At 40.6% G+C, this 17627-nt stretch overlaps 1 protein-coding gene across 1 annotated transcript in view; it reads left to right on the top strand.

Moving 5' to 3' along the window:
- The window catches only part of FAR2 (fatty acyl-CoA reductase 2), a 120035-nt gene that overhangs the window by 69852 nt on the left and 32556 nt on the right, over window positions 1-17627 (top strand). The window contains exon 2 of the mRNA XM_045829190.1: window positions 5157-5385. Within this exon, the coding sequence (XP_045685146.1) occupies window positions 5197-5385 (189 nt within the window). The 5' untranslated portion in view covers window positions 5157-5196. The remainder of the gene's footprint in view (window positions 1-5156; window positions 5386-17627) is intronic.

Genomic DNA, 17627 nt, shown 5'->3' with positions numbered 1-17627 from the left:
AGGGTCTAGGGCTTCAACGTATGAATTTGTAGGGGACACAATTTAGTCCAAAACAGTGTGTAACATCAGCTGAGCTACACATCTTCAAATAACTTAACTACACCTTAAACTAAGGAAACTTAGCAAATTTTTTTATATTTCTAGTGCCCACAGCACCAGCTGCTATTACTTTCTAAGAACTTCTTTTTTGGGTGTGTTTTCATTAAATTACCTTTTAAACTCATGAAAAGAAATTACTGCCACGAAACAGAATTTACCTTTAATCCCCTCACACTGTTCTGCAGCCACTCTCATTTATCTCACTGCCCTCCGGTCCTTTCCCCAGGGGTTTGTAACCGGCATGATGATGTTGTGCAAGTTTGCGTTCTTATCTTTTAAATTAAACGTTATTTTTGTAAGTGTATTTCCTTAATTCAGCATACTTATTGAAAGAATTACAGTGTTTAATTTTGATGAAGATGAACAACTCCTATTTACTGGATTTTTTAAAAGCAGTATTGATTTTTTTCAATGACTTAGCCCGTCTTCCTGGGCTCATTGCCAACCAAACTTTCATTTGTTTACACGAGATACCACTTAACACACAGCATATTTGATATCTTCAAAAAAAGGCAACAGAATTACTTATAGAGGAGGTTAACTTGATTATCCATAGAGTTATTAATATACAGCAACCATTACTAAATGACTTTTTTCTCAGCTGATCTCATGCCGGTCTGATTGCCATCCATTCTTAAATGTGCCTATAATAGGTTTAGATTCATAAAAGAAGGTCCTAGAATAATGGTTCTTGGGGCAGGGGGAACAGAGAGGGACCGTTTTCCTCCAGAGCACATTTAGCAAAGTCTAGAGACATTTTTGACTGTTCCACCTGCCCGGACAAAGGAGGGATGCTATCACCATCCCGTGAGTGGAGGCCGGGGTGCTGCTGAACACCCTCCGTGGCACTGAGCAGCCCCACAGCAAAAACGTATCTGTCCCAAAAGGTTAGAGTGCCAAGACCAATGAATCTTGGTCAAGAGTTAGATTTCTCAGAGGCAGAGCACCTCATTTCTTTTTAAAAAAAATGTTTCTCTCTAAAGGACTACCAAGAAATTTGAATAAACTTGTCTCCCTTAAATGTTTGAAAGTTAATTTTTCATTTTCCAGAAGAACCACCCAGAGAATAATTCAAGTTCCCATATGCTATAACTTGCAAAAAATATATAACTTGGCATAACTATTATGATTCAGTATTTTAACATCTGTTCTGAAATTTTACTATCCAAACGAGAGTAAAAAAGTACTGTTTTCATTAATGGCCATGTGGAAACTGGTGCTCTTAGGGAAAAAAAATGTGTTCCAGAGCTGAAAGGAAGACTCTAAGCTGCCTGTTCTCTCCCAGTCCCAGAGTCTAGAGTGTGGGAGGCAAGCACAACGCCCTCAGGCCAAACCCAGCCCTCCACTGAGCTCCTTGCCCCTAGTTAAGGAGTAGTTACATTTACACAGTCCTAAAATTACCTTCGGCCCTTTGAAGGCAACCTCGAGGCTGATGTGGCCCCCCGGTGAAAATGAGTTTGACACCCCTGCTCTACAGAAAACCTGGCACGTAATTGACATTCAATAAAAATACACTGGGTGACTCTCACAGGTTCCTTATTTTCTCATTCAAACATCAGACATACTGGGTGATTCTGGTGTTTGGCAAAGTGACTTAGGCTTCTCACAAACCCTACCACGAGCTTGAAGAATAGGAAGCTGTCTCCCTGCTCTCTGCACTGGTAATCTGAGAAGACACAAAAATCAAGCCATGACCTGGTCAGCAGTTCTAAACATATTACTCCTTCTAGAAGAATATGTTTATGTTAATGACTCTAAAATTATTTTAATTTTAAAATAATTATTTTAATGAATTATGTTAGAAGTTAACAATTCCTGGACCTTGCACAGCTATAAGTCCTGGAATGGGTTTCAAGAGCCAAGTTTTGTACAGGAGTCTCTGGGGCTAGCAGCCAAGCCATGTCTTGAGAGGAGAAGCAAGAAATAGAGGAAACATCCCCGATGCAGTTTTGACCTGAGGATGGGGAAATCTCTTTGATATTTTTCAGAATCACTTGCCTTGAGTCGAGTTGTGGCCACCTGGGCCTGACGGTTGGGTGATGAGTCCAAGAGACACCGGTTGATGTCGTGGTTTCCTCTCAGAGCACGCAGTGTGCCCTGCCATGGTTTTTGTTGTGCCTGGGGAGTGTTTGGACTGTGGACAGAGCGGGCAAATTCCATTCTTTGGGGACATATCAAGTCTTTCCCTGTCCCTCAAGAAATAAGCTCGCTGGCGATGTTACCTGCTTTCTAAAATTCTTTATCCCGTGTTGCAGAACTCTGTCTGGAACCAAAATATCTTAACAGTATATGCACATTTCTAGAAAATACGATTCACTAAAGCATATAAGCATTTAACATTTTCAGAAGGAATGAGGTTAGGAAGTCACCCTGTCCAAACTCAGTTCCTTTCCATAGTTTTCAGACCCAACCATGCTCACTTACGCCTAATATCATAGTGGAGGATCATGTGCCTAAACATTTTCGTATAGAAAGGAATTGGCAGGATTTGTCAGGAAGTAGAGTTGTATTTGGTGAAAACAGTTTACTTGGCTTGGTGATTGAGTTACAAATTGTCCCCTATTTCTAAAGGAGGACATATAAAATGTGTAAGACAGAACATTTAAAGTAACAGTCAAAAGGAAAGGCCAGAACCATTAAGAGGAAAATGTAGAACTAGTGACTATATTAACAGCTAGTACTTACTGAGTAGATACTATAGGTAACTTACATTTTTTAAGAGTTTTCCATGTATTCACACTACAGTTCTTACCACAGCACTATTAAGTGAATACTTTTGTTACCCCCATTTCACTGCAGCAGAGAGATTAATCATTTGTCTGACACCCCACAGCTCGTAGGTGACAGACCGGGTTTTGATTTCAGGCAGCTCTCGTAGAACCGGTGCCCTCACCTCGGACGTTGTGCTGCCTCCTAAACTCAGGACACCAGTTTTCCGAGCTGCAAGGCAGACAGGGCAAGAATATTTAATATTTTTTCCAAGTGCTAAATTCTTGGGAAAGTGGTTGGAGAGCTTATCACATGAGTAACATGATGTAACATGAAAAAATGTCATTAATTGATCTTTTCAACCAGATCCAAATGTATTCTTCAGAGTGATATTGCTCACATCAACCCTCAGTAAAAGGGGTTTAAGTAGTAGCTCCATGAATCTGCAAATGTGATCTGAAATCCGGATTTCCTGAAGTGAACGGCACTGATGACTGGGTGTGATTGCCGTGGCTGATTCCTGTTTTATTTGCATTCGTAACAGTCAGCACTGTCTTGTTTGCTGATGTGCTTGCCTTTGTAACCCTGGCCTCCTCTGCCACCCTGAAGCAGGTATGGCATAAATTCATGCGTGAGCGAATCTTCTAAAAGCAAAGAGTTCTGAAAAAATTTGAATAAACTTGTCTCCCTTAAAAGTTTAAATCTGAATTTTTCATTTTCCAGAAGAACCACTCAAAGAATAATTCAAGTTCCCATATGCTGTATTCCCATATGCTGCAAAAAATATATATAACTTGGCATGACTATTATGATTCAGTATTTTAACATCTGTTTTCTAGAAATGAGAACAGCCTCATTTTACTATCCAAAGGAGAGTAAAAACTAGTTTTATTAACAACCATGGGAAAACTGGCACTCTTAAGGAGAAAAAAAAAATGCTCCAGCACAGAAAGGAAGAATCTAAGCTGCTCGCAACCTGTTTACTACCATTCCCAAGAACATAGTAGCCTCAAGTTCCTCAAAGTATATGCATCATGACTACAAACTGTAACTGTGAAAAGTCATTGTTCTTAAGAGTTACTGGCAGAGTGACCTTGACTGGAGTTGAAGAGGCAGCGTGTTGACTCTTGGCCTTGCTGTTTATTTCTTCTTTACAAACTCTAATGTCAGGGTCAGTCCCCAAAGTTGTGTTATGCAAGATCCACGTAAACCCCAATCGAGCGGATGGCGGAGGACTTGCCGTAGCGGGAAAAGTCAGAGAACAGAACGGAAGTCTGCTCCCACAAAGCCAGCATTGCCTTCCTTCAAAGCCCGCAGCCAATGCTTCCAATCACCAGTCCGTAACCTGGGCCTTAAAGACAAAACATTCCTACAGGATGGGTGACTTTTCATCGGGAGTCACAGCAACTAAGTGCGGACGCTGGCCTCCCACCACCGCCTGCCTCCTGCTCCTGGAAACAGCGCCTCCCGTGGACTTAGCACCGGACCGCACCCAGTGCTATCTCAGGGCTCAAAAAGCAGTCTGAGGCCTCGCTTGTTCAGCCTTCTCTGCCCTTCCTCGATTGCACTGTTTCACACCTACGAGCAGCATGTGAAGGAAAGGATGGCACTCGACCCATGTTCAGCTCAAGGAAAAGAACACCACAGTAATTCAGAAATGACTGGGTAGGCCAGGGCCAGTTAGCCCAAGTGAAACCAAAAGTTGTTTGCTCCAGTAATGTCTCTAAGTAAAACTTCAACTGAAATACTAATTACATCATAAAAGATTTGATAGCTGTTCTCAGCTTTCAAAGCTTTCTATAACTGTAACAAGTTATAAGGCCACTCCTAGCCTTATCATTTACATTGTTATAATCCTGAATTCTCTCTATTTCGACCATACAGCACGCTGTGTCACACCTTGGACCTTTGCTCTCTCTCTTATTTGGCTCAGAACACCCTCACCACAGCCCTTCTCTGTGCTCCAGGTTCACCTCAGTTGCCACCTTCCTGAGATTTCCAGATCCTGCTCTGCACCCTCCACTGGGTCCCTTTTGTTTTACCACTTGCGATGTGATGTGTAACAATCTCTTAAAATGTCAGGTTCTCGCATTAGACGACGAGAAATTCCTTGAGGGCAGGAGCCATGGTTTACTCATTTCTTGCCCACAGCTCCCGGCATAAAGTCAGGCATGTGCAGTGAGCTGAATAAATATTGATTCAATGTACGGTCTTGCTAATAAACCATGTTATCATTCTGTCTAATCTTCTTCCACACTCAAAATTCTGCAAGCACCGAAAATATTTTAAATGACTGCATCTTAGAACTTCTAAGAATGTAATCTTTTGTTCCTTCTCTTCCTTTTCAGGAACCTCTTCCTGGAGCCTTAAAAGACGAAGGGGAGAATCATGTCCATGATTGCAGCCTTCTATAGTGGCAAGTCCATTCTCATTACTGGGGCCACAGGCTTCCTGGGCAAAGTGTTGATGGAGAAGCTCTTTCGCACCAGCCCTGACCTGAAAGTCATTTACATCCTTATGAGGCCCAAGGCTGGCCAGACACTGCAGCAGAGGGTTGTCCAGATCTTAAATAGTAAGGTATGGCTTACGGAAGAGCTGTAGGCGGGGCGACTCGCGACAGTGCTGCCTTACAACCTCACGCTGCGGGCGAGGGCTGGGATGTCTGGGCAGATGGAGGAGAGGAGACGAAACAAGATAGCAGCCAACTGCTCCCAGGACTCTGCCGTGTGGGAACACAAGAGAGAGAAGAGTGCTTGGGCTCTGTTCAGGGCAAGCGAGCAGATAACCTATGTTCTGGGAATTACCGAGTAAAACTCCCGAGTATACTCTCCAGGCTTGAAACCTGTTGTTACTGGACAGGGACCAAACAGGAGCGGGTCTGCCTCAGACTGGCCTGTGGTGTGTTGGTTCTTTTTTTTTTTTTTTTAGACAGAGGGGAAACGAGGGAGAGAGAGGGAAAGAAACATCAATGTGTGGTTGCCTCTTTCGCGCCCCTCACCAGGGACCTGGCCCACAACCCAAGCATGTGCCCTGCCTGGGAATCCAACCAGTGACCCTTTGGTTCACAGGCCAGTGTTCAATCCACTGAGCCACACCAGCCAGGGCAGGTGTGTGAGTTCCTGACTTTGTGTAGGAAAGACTTCACAACACAAGTCCAGGTGATTTTGAGAGTGTGTTTTTTAAGGCTGGGAACAACGAGACGAAGGAAGGGCTCAGGGTAGAAGTAACAGGAGACAGCCTAGGCAGTGCTCTGCTTTGGCTCCCTAGAAACATTAAAAGAAAGAAGTGAGTGGAGGTAGCTCACTGGGGAGTCTGAGAAAAAGGCGGCCTTGGAGACAAGATCGGGGGTAAGCCCCGGTGGAGCTGCTGCTGCCTGATGCTCCACTGTCTCCAAGTTTCATGGGAACCCTTAGAGTTTAGGAGGAAGTAAAAAGTTCATGCCCAGGAAGGGGCATGGGCGTGCTCTACAGTAATCTTGTGCTGTGTCTTTGTTCTGAAGGCTTTTTATCTTTCTTCTGCAGGTGAGAACCTTAGGGGAGGGTTTGGGATTAATCTTTGGTCTGCTATACTGTTTTACTTTTATCTTGGGTCTGTCTGGCTTTTAATGATGTTTTTGGTTTTTGTTCCCCTGACTTTCTCTTTTCTTGGGTTTGTTTGGCACAAATGAATGACATTAATTGGGTTTCTAATTATCTGTTTTCCAGACCGGGTGATTTAAGCTGTGTACTCTTTGGTTAGGGAGGAGAGGTATAAACCGTTTGCCCTCCAGCCCTTGGTTAGGAGAGATAAGCTCTTGTGATTCACCAGCTGGCTGTAAGTAGTTCCCACTGTTCGGCCCTGGTTAATTCTCTTGTCTCAGTTTCCCCACTCCACTTGCCCAGGAACTTTCCCAGCTTCTTCCTGTCCTGCCTCTCACAGGGTTGTCTGAACTTTTCCTTAATTTTCTTCTAAATTTAAGGTAGTTTTCCCTACATTTTTTGATATTTTAATATTATATTATATTATATCAAACAACTATGGTTACTAAGTAGCCATGAAGTAATATTTATAGTTATTTAAACTCCACAAGGTTATACACCTTATATTTATTTCTTGTTATATACTTTATCTATGGTAACTTAATATTTCTATTATCCCCTTATATTTCTATGATCCCATAAGTTGTTCTACAGAAAAGACATAAAAAAATAATATTATACATGTGAATGAGCATTTGAGTATCAAACCCTCATGCCTACAAAAAAATATTATGTATGTCCTCTCATGGTTTAACTTATAAATTTGAAAGCAGTATATGTAGGCTTTGTTCTCAAACACATGTTGGCACAAATTCTGGCTGATCAGTTTGTTATCATTTTACCTCTTAAGCTCCAGTTTGCATTATTTAAGATAGAAATAATGAAGACAGTCATCCAGGACTGCCTTAAAATTAAATGAAAAAATGCAAATACCTTTTGGGATATAAAGGGTCACTTAGAGTTGGCAAAAAGGAAAATTTAAATAAGATATTTTTTGATAAGGTCTTCTTTCCAGTGTGTAGGAATACTAACATCTAATGTGTATCTGAGAGCACCACACATCATAGATGCCCAGTAGACCTCAAGTTCACATTCATTTGCAGACACCAGGATGACATGTGGGTACAAACATCAAGAGCATCAGGAAAGCTTCTCCTCTGTCTCATGGGCTGGCTCAGCAGAGGACAATCATAGCTTAAGTTCCTTAGTACACAGCAGACACTCATTCAAAGGGTTTTTCATGCCTTACCTCATTGATTTTTGAAATGACCTTGTAAAGGAAGAACAATCAATATCCTCATTTTATAGACAGCAAAGCTGAGATCCGAAGTGTTAACTTAGCAAAGGTCACCCAGCTCATCAATGGAACAGTCGGACTATAGGCCCCCACAGTCCAGCTCCAGGGCCAGCCTGCTGATTCCTACCCCAATACTGTCTGCATCGTAACTAACGGTTTGTAAGAATAAGACTCCACGCCTGATGTGGCATCAAATAGACATCTAGAAAAAAGTCTCAGATATCTCATCTGAGACACTTCCTCAGTTACCTATCCCTAATGGGCTTTCCCTACCTGGTAGACCTGTCTCTGCAGTTCGGTAGCCAGTGTATGGATTTCCAATTCACTTTAAGTAATCCAGTGTTCTTGACGGTGGGTTAAGAATACCAGAAATGTGAGGCTTGGATATTTTTCTTTAAAACATAATACATGAAAATGTTACCAGTTTGCCTTTGACTCCCACTATGTCTTCAGGAAATATGGTCAAGAGAACATCTGTTCTATCAAAATTTGGACATCTGCTTCATTCCTTTCCTTCTTAGTATGGATAGCGACCGCCTCCCAGGTCCTGCTCTCAAGCTCTTGGAGGGAGACAACCAAGAGGGGGAAACCTGGGGAAGAAGGGTGTTTTTAATCTGCTGGTCACATAAAATGGGGGCTCAAGAATCAGAAGGAAGGATCCTTTTCATCACAGATGACCAAGTTTCTTAAGTATTTTCAGAGAACTTAAAGGACTATATCAATGGAGTGAAAGGTGCCTGAATTAATGACAGATTTTCCAGGACTTCCTCTTAAAGTTAATTAAGGTCTTACTGTAAGAAAACAACCAGACGCACATACAAATACTATACAAATATATATTGTTGTAGTATTATTTATAGTAGCAAAAAGAACTGGAATTGATCTGAATGGTCCACTGTAGAGGAATAATTAAATAAACAATAATACATATATGTGATGACATATTACACAGGCATTGAAACTTATGTTTTATTAAATATTAAGTGACAAGAGAAATGCTTATATTATATTCAATGCAAAAAAAAACAGACAAAACTATATTCAGTATAATCTCAACTAATGGCCCTAAATGCTGATGGGATCTTAGATTGATTTTATTTTTGGCACTTTCAATTTTTTTAAGTTTATTTAATTATTTGAGAGAGGGGGGAAGGGAGGGACAAAGAGAGGGAGAGAAACATCAGTGTTAGAGAGAAACATTGACTGGTTGTCTTCCTTACACGCCCCAAATGGGCCGAACCCTCAGCTCAGACACATGCCCTGACCAGGATGTCAACCAGCAGCCTTTGCGGTTTGCACAAAATGCCCAACCCACTGAGCCACACCTGTCAGGGCAGCACTTCCAAATGTTCATATTACCATTACAATGAACATGTTTACTTTATGGTGAGAAAAAAGAAAGCGCCCTTTTCAAAGTGAAAAAATAAGAAAAATAATCTTTTTCCAAAGTTTTCCAAATACAATTACTATGAACATGTTTCACTTTTATAGTGCGAGGGAAAAACACTTTTTAAAATAGTAAATAAATAAGGCAGGGAACACAATCAAAAATTTCCCAAATGATGACATTAGACATAAGTTCAGTTCATTTTTAGTTTTGAGGCTGTTTATCAATATTAAATAGTTTGACTCATTTTTATTAGAAATATAATTCCAAGTGTTCAACATTGTGTTTTAAAAATATGTTTTTGCTTCTTTCACCAAACCTGAGAAGTTTCTGAGGCCACTACGCCGGGTCTCGTGAGGGGGGGCGCACGGGGAGTGCCGAGGGCTCCCAAGCCAGCCGCTTCCTCTCTTACTTATGAAAAATGGGCCTGTGTAATGTGAACAAACCAGATTTCCATCTTAACCGAAACAGGCTCAGATAGAGAAATTGATATTTTATCTGTTGCGCTACCTTGAATGTGGCTTGGCTTCACTCCACATGGAGGTTCTCCCCACTATCACAGATAAGTAGTGGCCAGTAAATCCTGCAGTTGTGAAGTTCAAAGAAGTATTGAGAGCATTTTGAGGTTCCTTAGTGCTTAAAGATGTGGTGTTTTTTGTTTTGTTTTTTTCACACAAAAAATACACAGTGATGTTCCACGTACATCTATTTAGGATCTTAAACTGGCTGTGATCGACTCTGAATAACTCTTTAAGAAAACATCAAGAAAACAAAATCCATACCTGAAAAATAAACCCCAGATAGTTCAAATTATGTTAGGAGTGAGGTAGTTAATTAAGAGTGATTGTGATGTCAGAATCTAAAAAAAATGTCTCATTCAGGGAACAGCAAAAACGGTGGGCATTTCCTAGTAAGCTGTGTACTCAGATCATGGGAGGGTTGCAGGGAGATTATGCTGGGTTTAGGATGTGTCATCAGAGAAGGCCAGATTCAAGGGTCCAGGAAGGGCCTATCCTACATGAAAGTGGATTTATAAGCAAAGGCAGAGTTTGGCAGGTTGCACTGGATATTTCAAGTCAACTTCTCTGGGAAAATGTGAGTTATTCAATAATCCCTCAGTTGGCCCTGAGTTAAACCAACTTTGAAATACCCTGGAGAGCTTTCCATAATGAATCACGCAGGGCCACACACTGGGCCCCAAACCACAGGACTGATTATGTTTAAGACAATAGAAGATAATAAAATTTAATGAAATATTTAATTGAATTCTTTTGCAAGACTATCACTGTTCAGTAGTTTCTAGAAAGCATTGGATAAATTAATCCCTAAGAGGAAAAATAATGCATTTATGCAAATCAACTTTGAACTAAAAATAAAGTACCTCTGAACTAAAAAAATTAACTCTGAACCAAGTAACATCTGCAAAGGCCAGCAATCTGATCTTTTTGAGTATTAAGAAACGCCCAACTGAAGTGTTATTTCATTTTACACAGAGTTGCTTGTTAACTTGTGTTGCGCGTGGGTCACCGGCTAGCAGTGACCACGGCACACTGTGGATGGCTCGACAATACGCGAGAAAAAACACACATGCACAGAGACAAACCAGTTTCTGTGGGGAAGTAGGGACAGAATGGCCACCCCCCCTAGTGGGGAGCGCGCTGATCCACCGTCCATACCTGCTTTTATTAGGCTCATTTTGCATAATAACTCAGGTAACGTACAATACTCATTAGGGGAAGTAAGGAATATAGGAAACAAAGAACTCTGCCGGTCTATTGAGTTGGGGGTCAAAGAGCTGTAAGGCTGAGGAACAAACTAGCTTCCTCCTAAGACCCTCCTCATTCAACTGAGAGCATTCTTGAACAAAGAAGGTTTCACAGTAATTTACATGTTCTTTCTTAGGCCTGATCACCCCCGGGAAATCCGCACTTCCCAGTACCGAGCTGTACTTCCCCGTCATTGTTTCAGGCTTAGGTGGAGCGCGGGAACTAAGGCCACCGAGAGATAAGGAGATTTTCTTCCGGACGCTGAGAACTCAGACTTTGTCAAAGCCGAGGAGTGAGGGTCCATCACCCCCTTTTGCTGCAGCCCCCCAAGTCCTTCTTTTTGGGGGGCCTCCCAAAGTGATCGTGCCTGGCTTGGGTTGTTCCCCCCCGTGGGGAATCTTACCCGTCTTTGGCTAACCGACCAAGCTTTTTGGGGTTCGGCAGCAGAAACAGCATTACTGCCAGGGAGATAAGCTTTTGTCTCCTTGCCGGCTCACCGTTTCAAGGGCGTTCCCTTAGCCTTAGCCTAGGCGGGGGTCTCAGTTTCTGATACCAGTCAGGGCGGTTCCCAACAAACTTGTAAAGGCTCTTTGATAAGGGGGTGGGAAACCACTTTTACGTCGGGTCTAGGCTTCCCTGTGTAAAAGCTGCTTGTCGTTAATGATTCTGTTAAGTCTCTGTATAAGGCAAAGGCAACTGGAAACAGAAGTTTGTATTATGAATCTCAAAACCAGTTTTGTTCCATTACTATTTTTTATTTTTCCTAAGAAACTAATTATCCCACAAAAAACAAGAGGCTTCTATAAACTTGGGACAACTAAAGGGAATACAACCTTGCCAGCAGTTTAAATTTCCCATGACTAACTAATACACACTTTTAAAGGAATGTAACCAGTTTTCAGTTTTTACAGTTACTCAGCACAGATTAGTTGAAGCATGTTAAGCCTCTCCCCTATGGGCTATTCCCTTTCTTTCAAGAAATAAAAACAAATTAAAGAAATTGATTTAGTCCTGGGGATATACTAAAGATCACAGAAACAGAAGTGATTTATTTTCTCAATTTATTCTTTTCCTTTAAAATACCATTCACTAGTTAATTCAATCATTGGCATGATTTCATATATCCAACTTCATTCCTTCTTTTTAAAATTGTTTCCAATCATATCAGGTCTTTTTTTTTTTTTTTTTGAAGCTTTAAATCGCCTGTACTAATTTTACTCAGTCACCAAGCCACACAGTCAGTGTGACACTGGAATACATCCAGTTTTCAGAGGTGTCTGGATCACATGGTACAAACACAAACCTCGAGATGACCCAACACACACAAATACACATACACACATAGCTGCCAGATTAGCAACTCTTGAAAAGGGAGTATCGTTGTGGAAGCAGAGAGGGAGTTTTTCTATTATTAGGAACCTATTAAGTGGCAGGCACTATGCTAGGCATCTGACTTTCATTATCCTACTTAATCCTCACAAAATTGTGGCATCCCTTATGGCTCCCTCAACAGATGAGAAACAAATCCAATATAGTTGGCACCCATCCAAGGACATGACAAAGTAGAATTTCAGTTTGTCTCTTTCAACTCTGAAAAGCCCCTTTTTCCCCACCCCCCCTGCATTGCATTGCCTCCCCTAGGGTATCTCGGCTTCTACCCAGGTACTCAACTCTCCGGAAGAGAGCTAAACATGTCCCCCCATGAACGTGTCCTTTGGTGTGGGAACAAAGCTTTAACAAGACAATGCACTGAACATCGTGTTCACCTCTAGCATTTATTATCGGTGCTTACTTACATAAACTAAAATTTTGTTAAATACAAAACAATAGCAGAGTATCTGCTGAATCGTTAGTTCTCTAAGATCATATGAGATAGTCCACTGATTAGCATTTTAGACAAATGTGCGAACAAAGCCCCAAGGCCCCACGAGGTAAGTAATTTGCCCCAGTCACACAGCAAATAAATGACAGAACTGGGATTCAAACCCTGACATTCCTGACTCCAATCCGCCTGACTGATCTTTTCCAAGACGTCAGTGGTCCTCCCCTTCCACGTGATTCAGACTGACTAGAGAGCTTGCACAAGGCACGGATAGATGTCCAAGCTCCAACTCAGAACTGTGGAGTCAGAATTTCCACAGTCAGGACATCTGGGTTTGGTTTTTTGTTTCTGTAAACAACTTTCCAGGCAACGCTGCTATATGCCAAAGTTTGATAACCACACTACCACACCATCCTGCCTTATGGTCCTGTAGCATCGGTCCTATACGAACGCAGTAAAAACTTCTAAGTTAATCCTTTATATCTTGTGGGACCTGTTAATGAACTAGCCAAATCCTAACATTTTGTAAATTTTTTGAATTTTTGCATTGGGTATCATAGTGTCTTTTTCTTAATTTGCAAGCACTTATTTGTGTTTAATCGTTCTCAATTTAGATTATACCCTTTCTTAATTACATCCAAGTCTTTCTTGTTTGAGAGCTAGCTTGCACAATCCGTTGGTTTGCTTGCACTCAGCACTCTAAAATTTCTCTGATAAGTGCTGCAAGCTCTCTTTTGCATTAGGACACCAGACATTGCACAAAAATTACCCTTTTGTTTAAGAGGTCTTACCTTTTTCTTTACCAACTTAAAAATATTAAGCAAATTTTAGTGGGTTGTTGGGAATAAACAATATGGTTATAACTAAAGAGAGGGACTCAGTAAACTGAATAAGGATTAAATATTCACATCATTGTAAAAGATTTGATTACCTTCAATGGTCCCCAGGAAATAGTGACCGAAACCCTTTGTAGATACCTCTAAAGTGAGGTCGTGTGGATTGCGGAAGTCCAAGTTTGGGACCTCTACATTGTTTCAAAAGCACAATATAAATGTCATGCCCCCACCCCTTGCCCAATTCCTGCTTCCAGTAAAAATGCAGTCTTCGGGTCTGGCTACAGAATTTGAAACGTTGTACCCAAGGAGTTTACTGGTTCCAAAATAATTTCTCTTTCAGTTTTGTTATTCTGCTGAATTTTCTTACTTACCCTTTGCAAAGTTTCTCTCAGCCTCTGGGCTATAAGTAACTATTGCCATAAGTAAGATAGCCATTCATGTTTAAAACCAAATTATAAGAAATACTTGCCTGTATAATGTCAAATCAAGGGAACACTCTTAAACTTCCCACTGAAAATGTACAAATGTATAGCTTTGTTATCACTTCAAAATGCTTGGATCCCCTCCCAGCTGTTACCTCCCAGCGACCATGGAAACGCTCTGCTTCTGCCAAGAACACAGTTTCGTAAATGGAAAAACAATAGTCCCTCAGCTAGAGTTTTCCTAAATGGCAAGTAGTCAGTCAACTCTTTACCTTCTCAGTTTGGGGCCATTACATGAAGAATATATGGGAAGCGATAAAATAAACTCTCAAAATCTAAAATAATAATAGGAAGTTCTTCATTGGTGGTCCATCAGTAAAGTTTTTGAGGTTACATTTTTCTTCACTCATTTTTGTTCCATCTACCTTTCCTTACCTTTAATTAATATCCCGCATTAGCAGTAGAAACTTTCAGGAGAGCCAGTGCTTACTGAAGATCCACTTGTGTCATCTCCTCCGTCCTGCATTCCTGTCATCATTACAAGGGAAGTAGGTACCCCCTGCTCGGAGATTTCCCAGCTGCCAGTGGCCGTTGATATCGAAGACCCCAGGGTACATGTTGTGTCTTCTTTTAGTGGCAGATACCTGCATCCTTTCCTCCTACCAATGCAAGAGAGCTGGTAACCAAGCAATTTCAGGAATCTAGCTCCCATTCATGATTCTGTTAGTATTCTTACAGTAATTAACTTTAATTTAACAGGTAAAATTTGAGTCCTTTCAATAAACGGGGTGCTGTCAAACAGAGATAAACAAGAAACAAGTGGTTTACAAAACAGTGGGTGGGGGCGGTAGGTAGGGGAATTTAAGCCCTGGCTTTAAAGATGGACATAAATTTTCAGAGTCAGTGCTTCTCCAAGTGTGGTACCAGGACCCTCACACCTGCCTGGGTAGCTTGTTGAGGGATACAATGTCTTGGGTTCCATACTGAGCCTACAAAGTCAAGATCTCTGAGGATGGAGTAAGGAAATCATTTTTAACCAGTGTCCAGATTATTTTTATGATAACAGTTTGAAAACCACCAATACCCTGTAACTGCCCTCAGCTGTCATAAAGGAAAATGACATTTGTTCATCAGTAATTATCTGTGTTAACACTCCAACTAGAGAAGTTCTCGTCTTGGGATCAGTTAAAATCAACTAGAGAAACTGACATGAAAGATGAACTCTTGATTAAGCCCCAGTGATTTCGTATTTAATAGGCCTAGGAACATACTGTGTGTATACTGAGGTTAAAAGGCACGCTTGGGGAGGCAGACACTTCAGGATAAATTGAGTTTATACCCCTTATTGGTCATGGGAGCTTGTGCAGGAACCTAAAATCTGTATGGCTTGGCTATCTAAACTTTAAAATGAAAATGATAGTACCTACTTCATGGCATTGGTAGTTTGATTGGTTTTTTAAAATAAATTTATACTCTCTCCCATATTTCTCCCAACCTCAGCCCCCACCTCTGTCAGTAATCACCAATCTGTTCTTTGTATTATCAGCTTGCTTTTTTTTTCAAGATCACACATGTAAACGAGATTATACAATAGTTGTTCTCCTTCTGACTTATTTTACTATAATAATGTCCTTGAGGTCCACCTGTGTTGTCACAAATGATAAAATTTCATTCTTTTTCATGACAGAATTATAGATAACATACACACACATTTTTTTGGATCCATTCACCCATCAATGGACATCTAGGTTGTATCCATATCATGGCTACTACAAATACTGCTGCAGTGAACATAGGGGTGCATATATCTTTTTGAGCTAGTGTTTTGGTTTTCTTTGGATAAATACCCAGAAGTGGAATTGCTGGATCATATGATAGTTTTGTTTTTAATTTCTCGAGGAAACTCTATACTGTTTTCTCTAGTGGCTGCACCAGTTTACATCCCCACAGCAGTGCACAAGGGTTCCCTTTTCTCCACACCCTCCCCAACACTTGTTATTTCTGATCTTTTTGATGACAGCCATTCATTCAAACAGGTGTGAAGTGAAATCTCATTGTGGTTTCGATGTGCGTTTCCTTGATAATTAGTGATATAGAACACTGTTTCGTGTGTCTGTTGGCCATACGTATGTTATCTTTGAAAAATGTCAGATGTTTTTGCTATTAATTATATATAAAACTTTATATATTTTGGATATTAACCCCTATTCAGATATATGATTGCAAATATTTTCTCCCATTCAGTGTGTTGCTTTTTCATTTTTGTGGCTGGTTTCTTTTGTTATGCAGAGGCTTTTCACTATGATGTAGTCTCACTTACTTATTTTTTCTTTGTTGCTCTTACTTTTGATTTTAAAAAAATCATTGCCAAGACCTATGTCAAGGAGACTACCACGTATGTTTTCTTCTATGGGTTTTATGATTTCAAATATCACGTTCAACTCTTTAATCCATTATGAGCTAATTTTGGAGTATGGTGTCTGAGAGTGTTCCAGTTTCATTCCTTTTCATATAGCTCTCCAGTTTTCCCAACTAAATAATTTTTTCTGTTTTCTTCATTTTTTATTTTTTTAGTATATGTTATTGATTATGCTATTACAGTTTTCCCATTTTTTCTCCCTTTTATACCCTTTCCTCCATGTACTGCCCTGCCCTCCAGCATTCCAGCCCCCTTAGTTCATGTCCATGGGTTGTACATAACTTCTTTGGCTTCTCCATTTCCTATACTATTCTTAACCTCTCCCTGTCTATTTTATGCCTACCAATTATGCTTCTTATTCCCTGTATCTTCCCCCTTATTCTTCTCCTCCCCCTCCCCACTGAAAACCCTCTGTGTCCTCTCCATTTTTCTGGTTCTGTTCCTGTTGTAGTTGTTTGCTTAGCTTTTGTTTTTGTTTTTTAGGTTCAGTTGTTGATAATGTGAGTTTGTTGTCATTTTACTGTTCATAGTTTTTGATCTTCTTCTTTTTCTTAAATAAGTCCCTTTGACATTTCATATAAGGGCTTGATAATGATAAACTCCTTTGATTTGACCTTATTTGGGAAGCACTTTATCTGCCCTTCCATTCTAAATGATGATAGCTTTCCTGGATAGAGTAATCTTGGATGTAGGTCCTTGCCTTCCATGACTTCAAATACTTCTTTCCAACCCCTTCTTGCCTGTAAGATTTCTTTTGAGAAATCAGCTGACAGTCTTATGGGAACTCCTTTGTAGGTAACCCTCTCCTCTCCTTTTGCAGCTTTTAAGATTTTCTCCTTATCTTTAATCTTGGGTAACTTAATGATGATGTGCCTTAGTATGTTCCTCTTTGGGTCCAGTTTCTTTGGGACTCTTTGGGCTTCCTGGACTTCCTGAAAGCCTATTTCCTTCATCAGATTGGGGAAGTTTTCCTTCATTATTTGTTAAAGTAAGTTTTCAACTCCTTGCTCTTGTTCTTCTCTTCCTGGAACCCCTATAATTTGGATGTTATAGTGCTTAAAATTGCCCCAGAAGTTCCTAAGCCTCTCCCCATTTTCTTTTGAGTTGTTTCTTCATTCTGTTCCGGTTGGATGTTTATTTCTTCCTTTTGTTCCAAATCGTTGATTTGAGTCCCAGTTTTCTTCCCTTCACTGTTGGTTCCCTGTATATTTTGCTTTATTTCACTTTGCATAGCCTTCATTTCTTCCTTTATTTTGCAGCTGGGCTCAGTCAGTTCTGTGAGCATCCTGATTACCAGTGTTTTGAACTCTGCCTCTGACAGGTTGGCTATCTCCTTGTTGCTCAGCTTTTTT

The sequence above is a fragment of the Phyllostomus hastatus genome, unplaced genomic scaffold (genome assembly GCF_019186645.2).
Source record: "Phyllostomus hastatus isolate PE091 unplaced genomic scaffold, TTU_PhHast_1.1 phas_scaffold_93, whole genome shotgun sequence".
Lineage (NCBI taxonomy): Eukaryota > Metazoa > Chordata > Mammalia > Chiroptera > Phyllostomidae > Phyllostomus > Phyllostomus hastatus.
The sequence above is the reverse complement of the archived record's forward strand: the minus strand, read 5'-3'. Positions and strand labels throughout refer to the sequence as shown.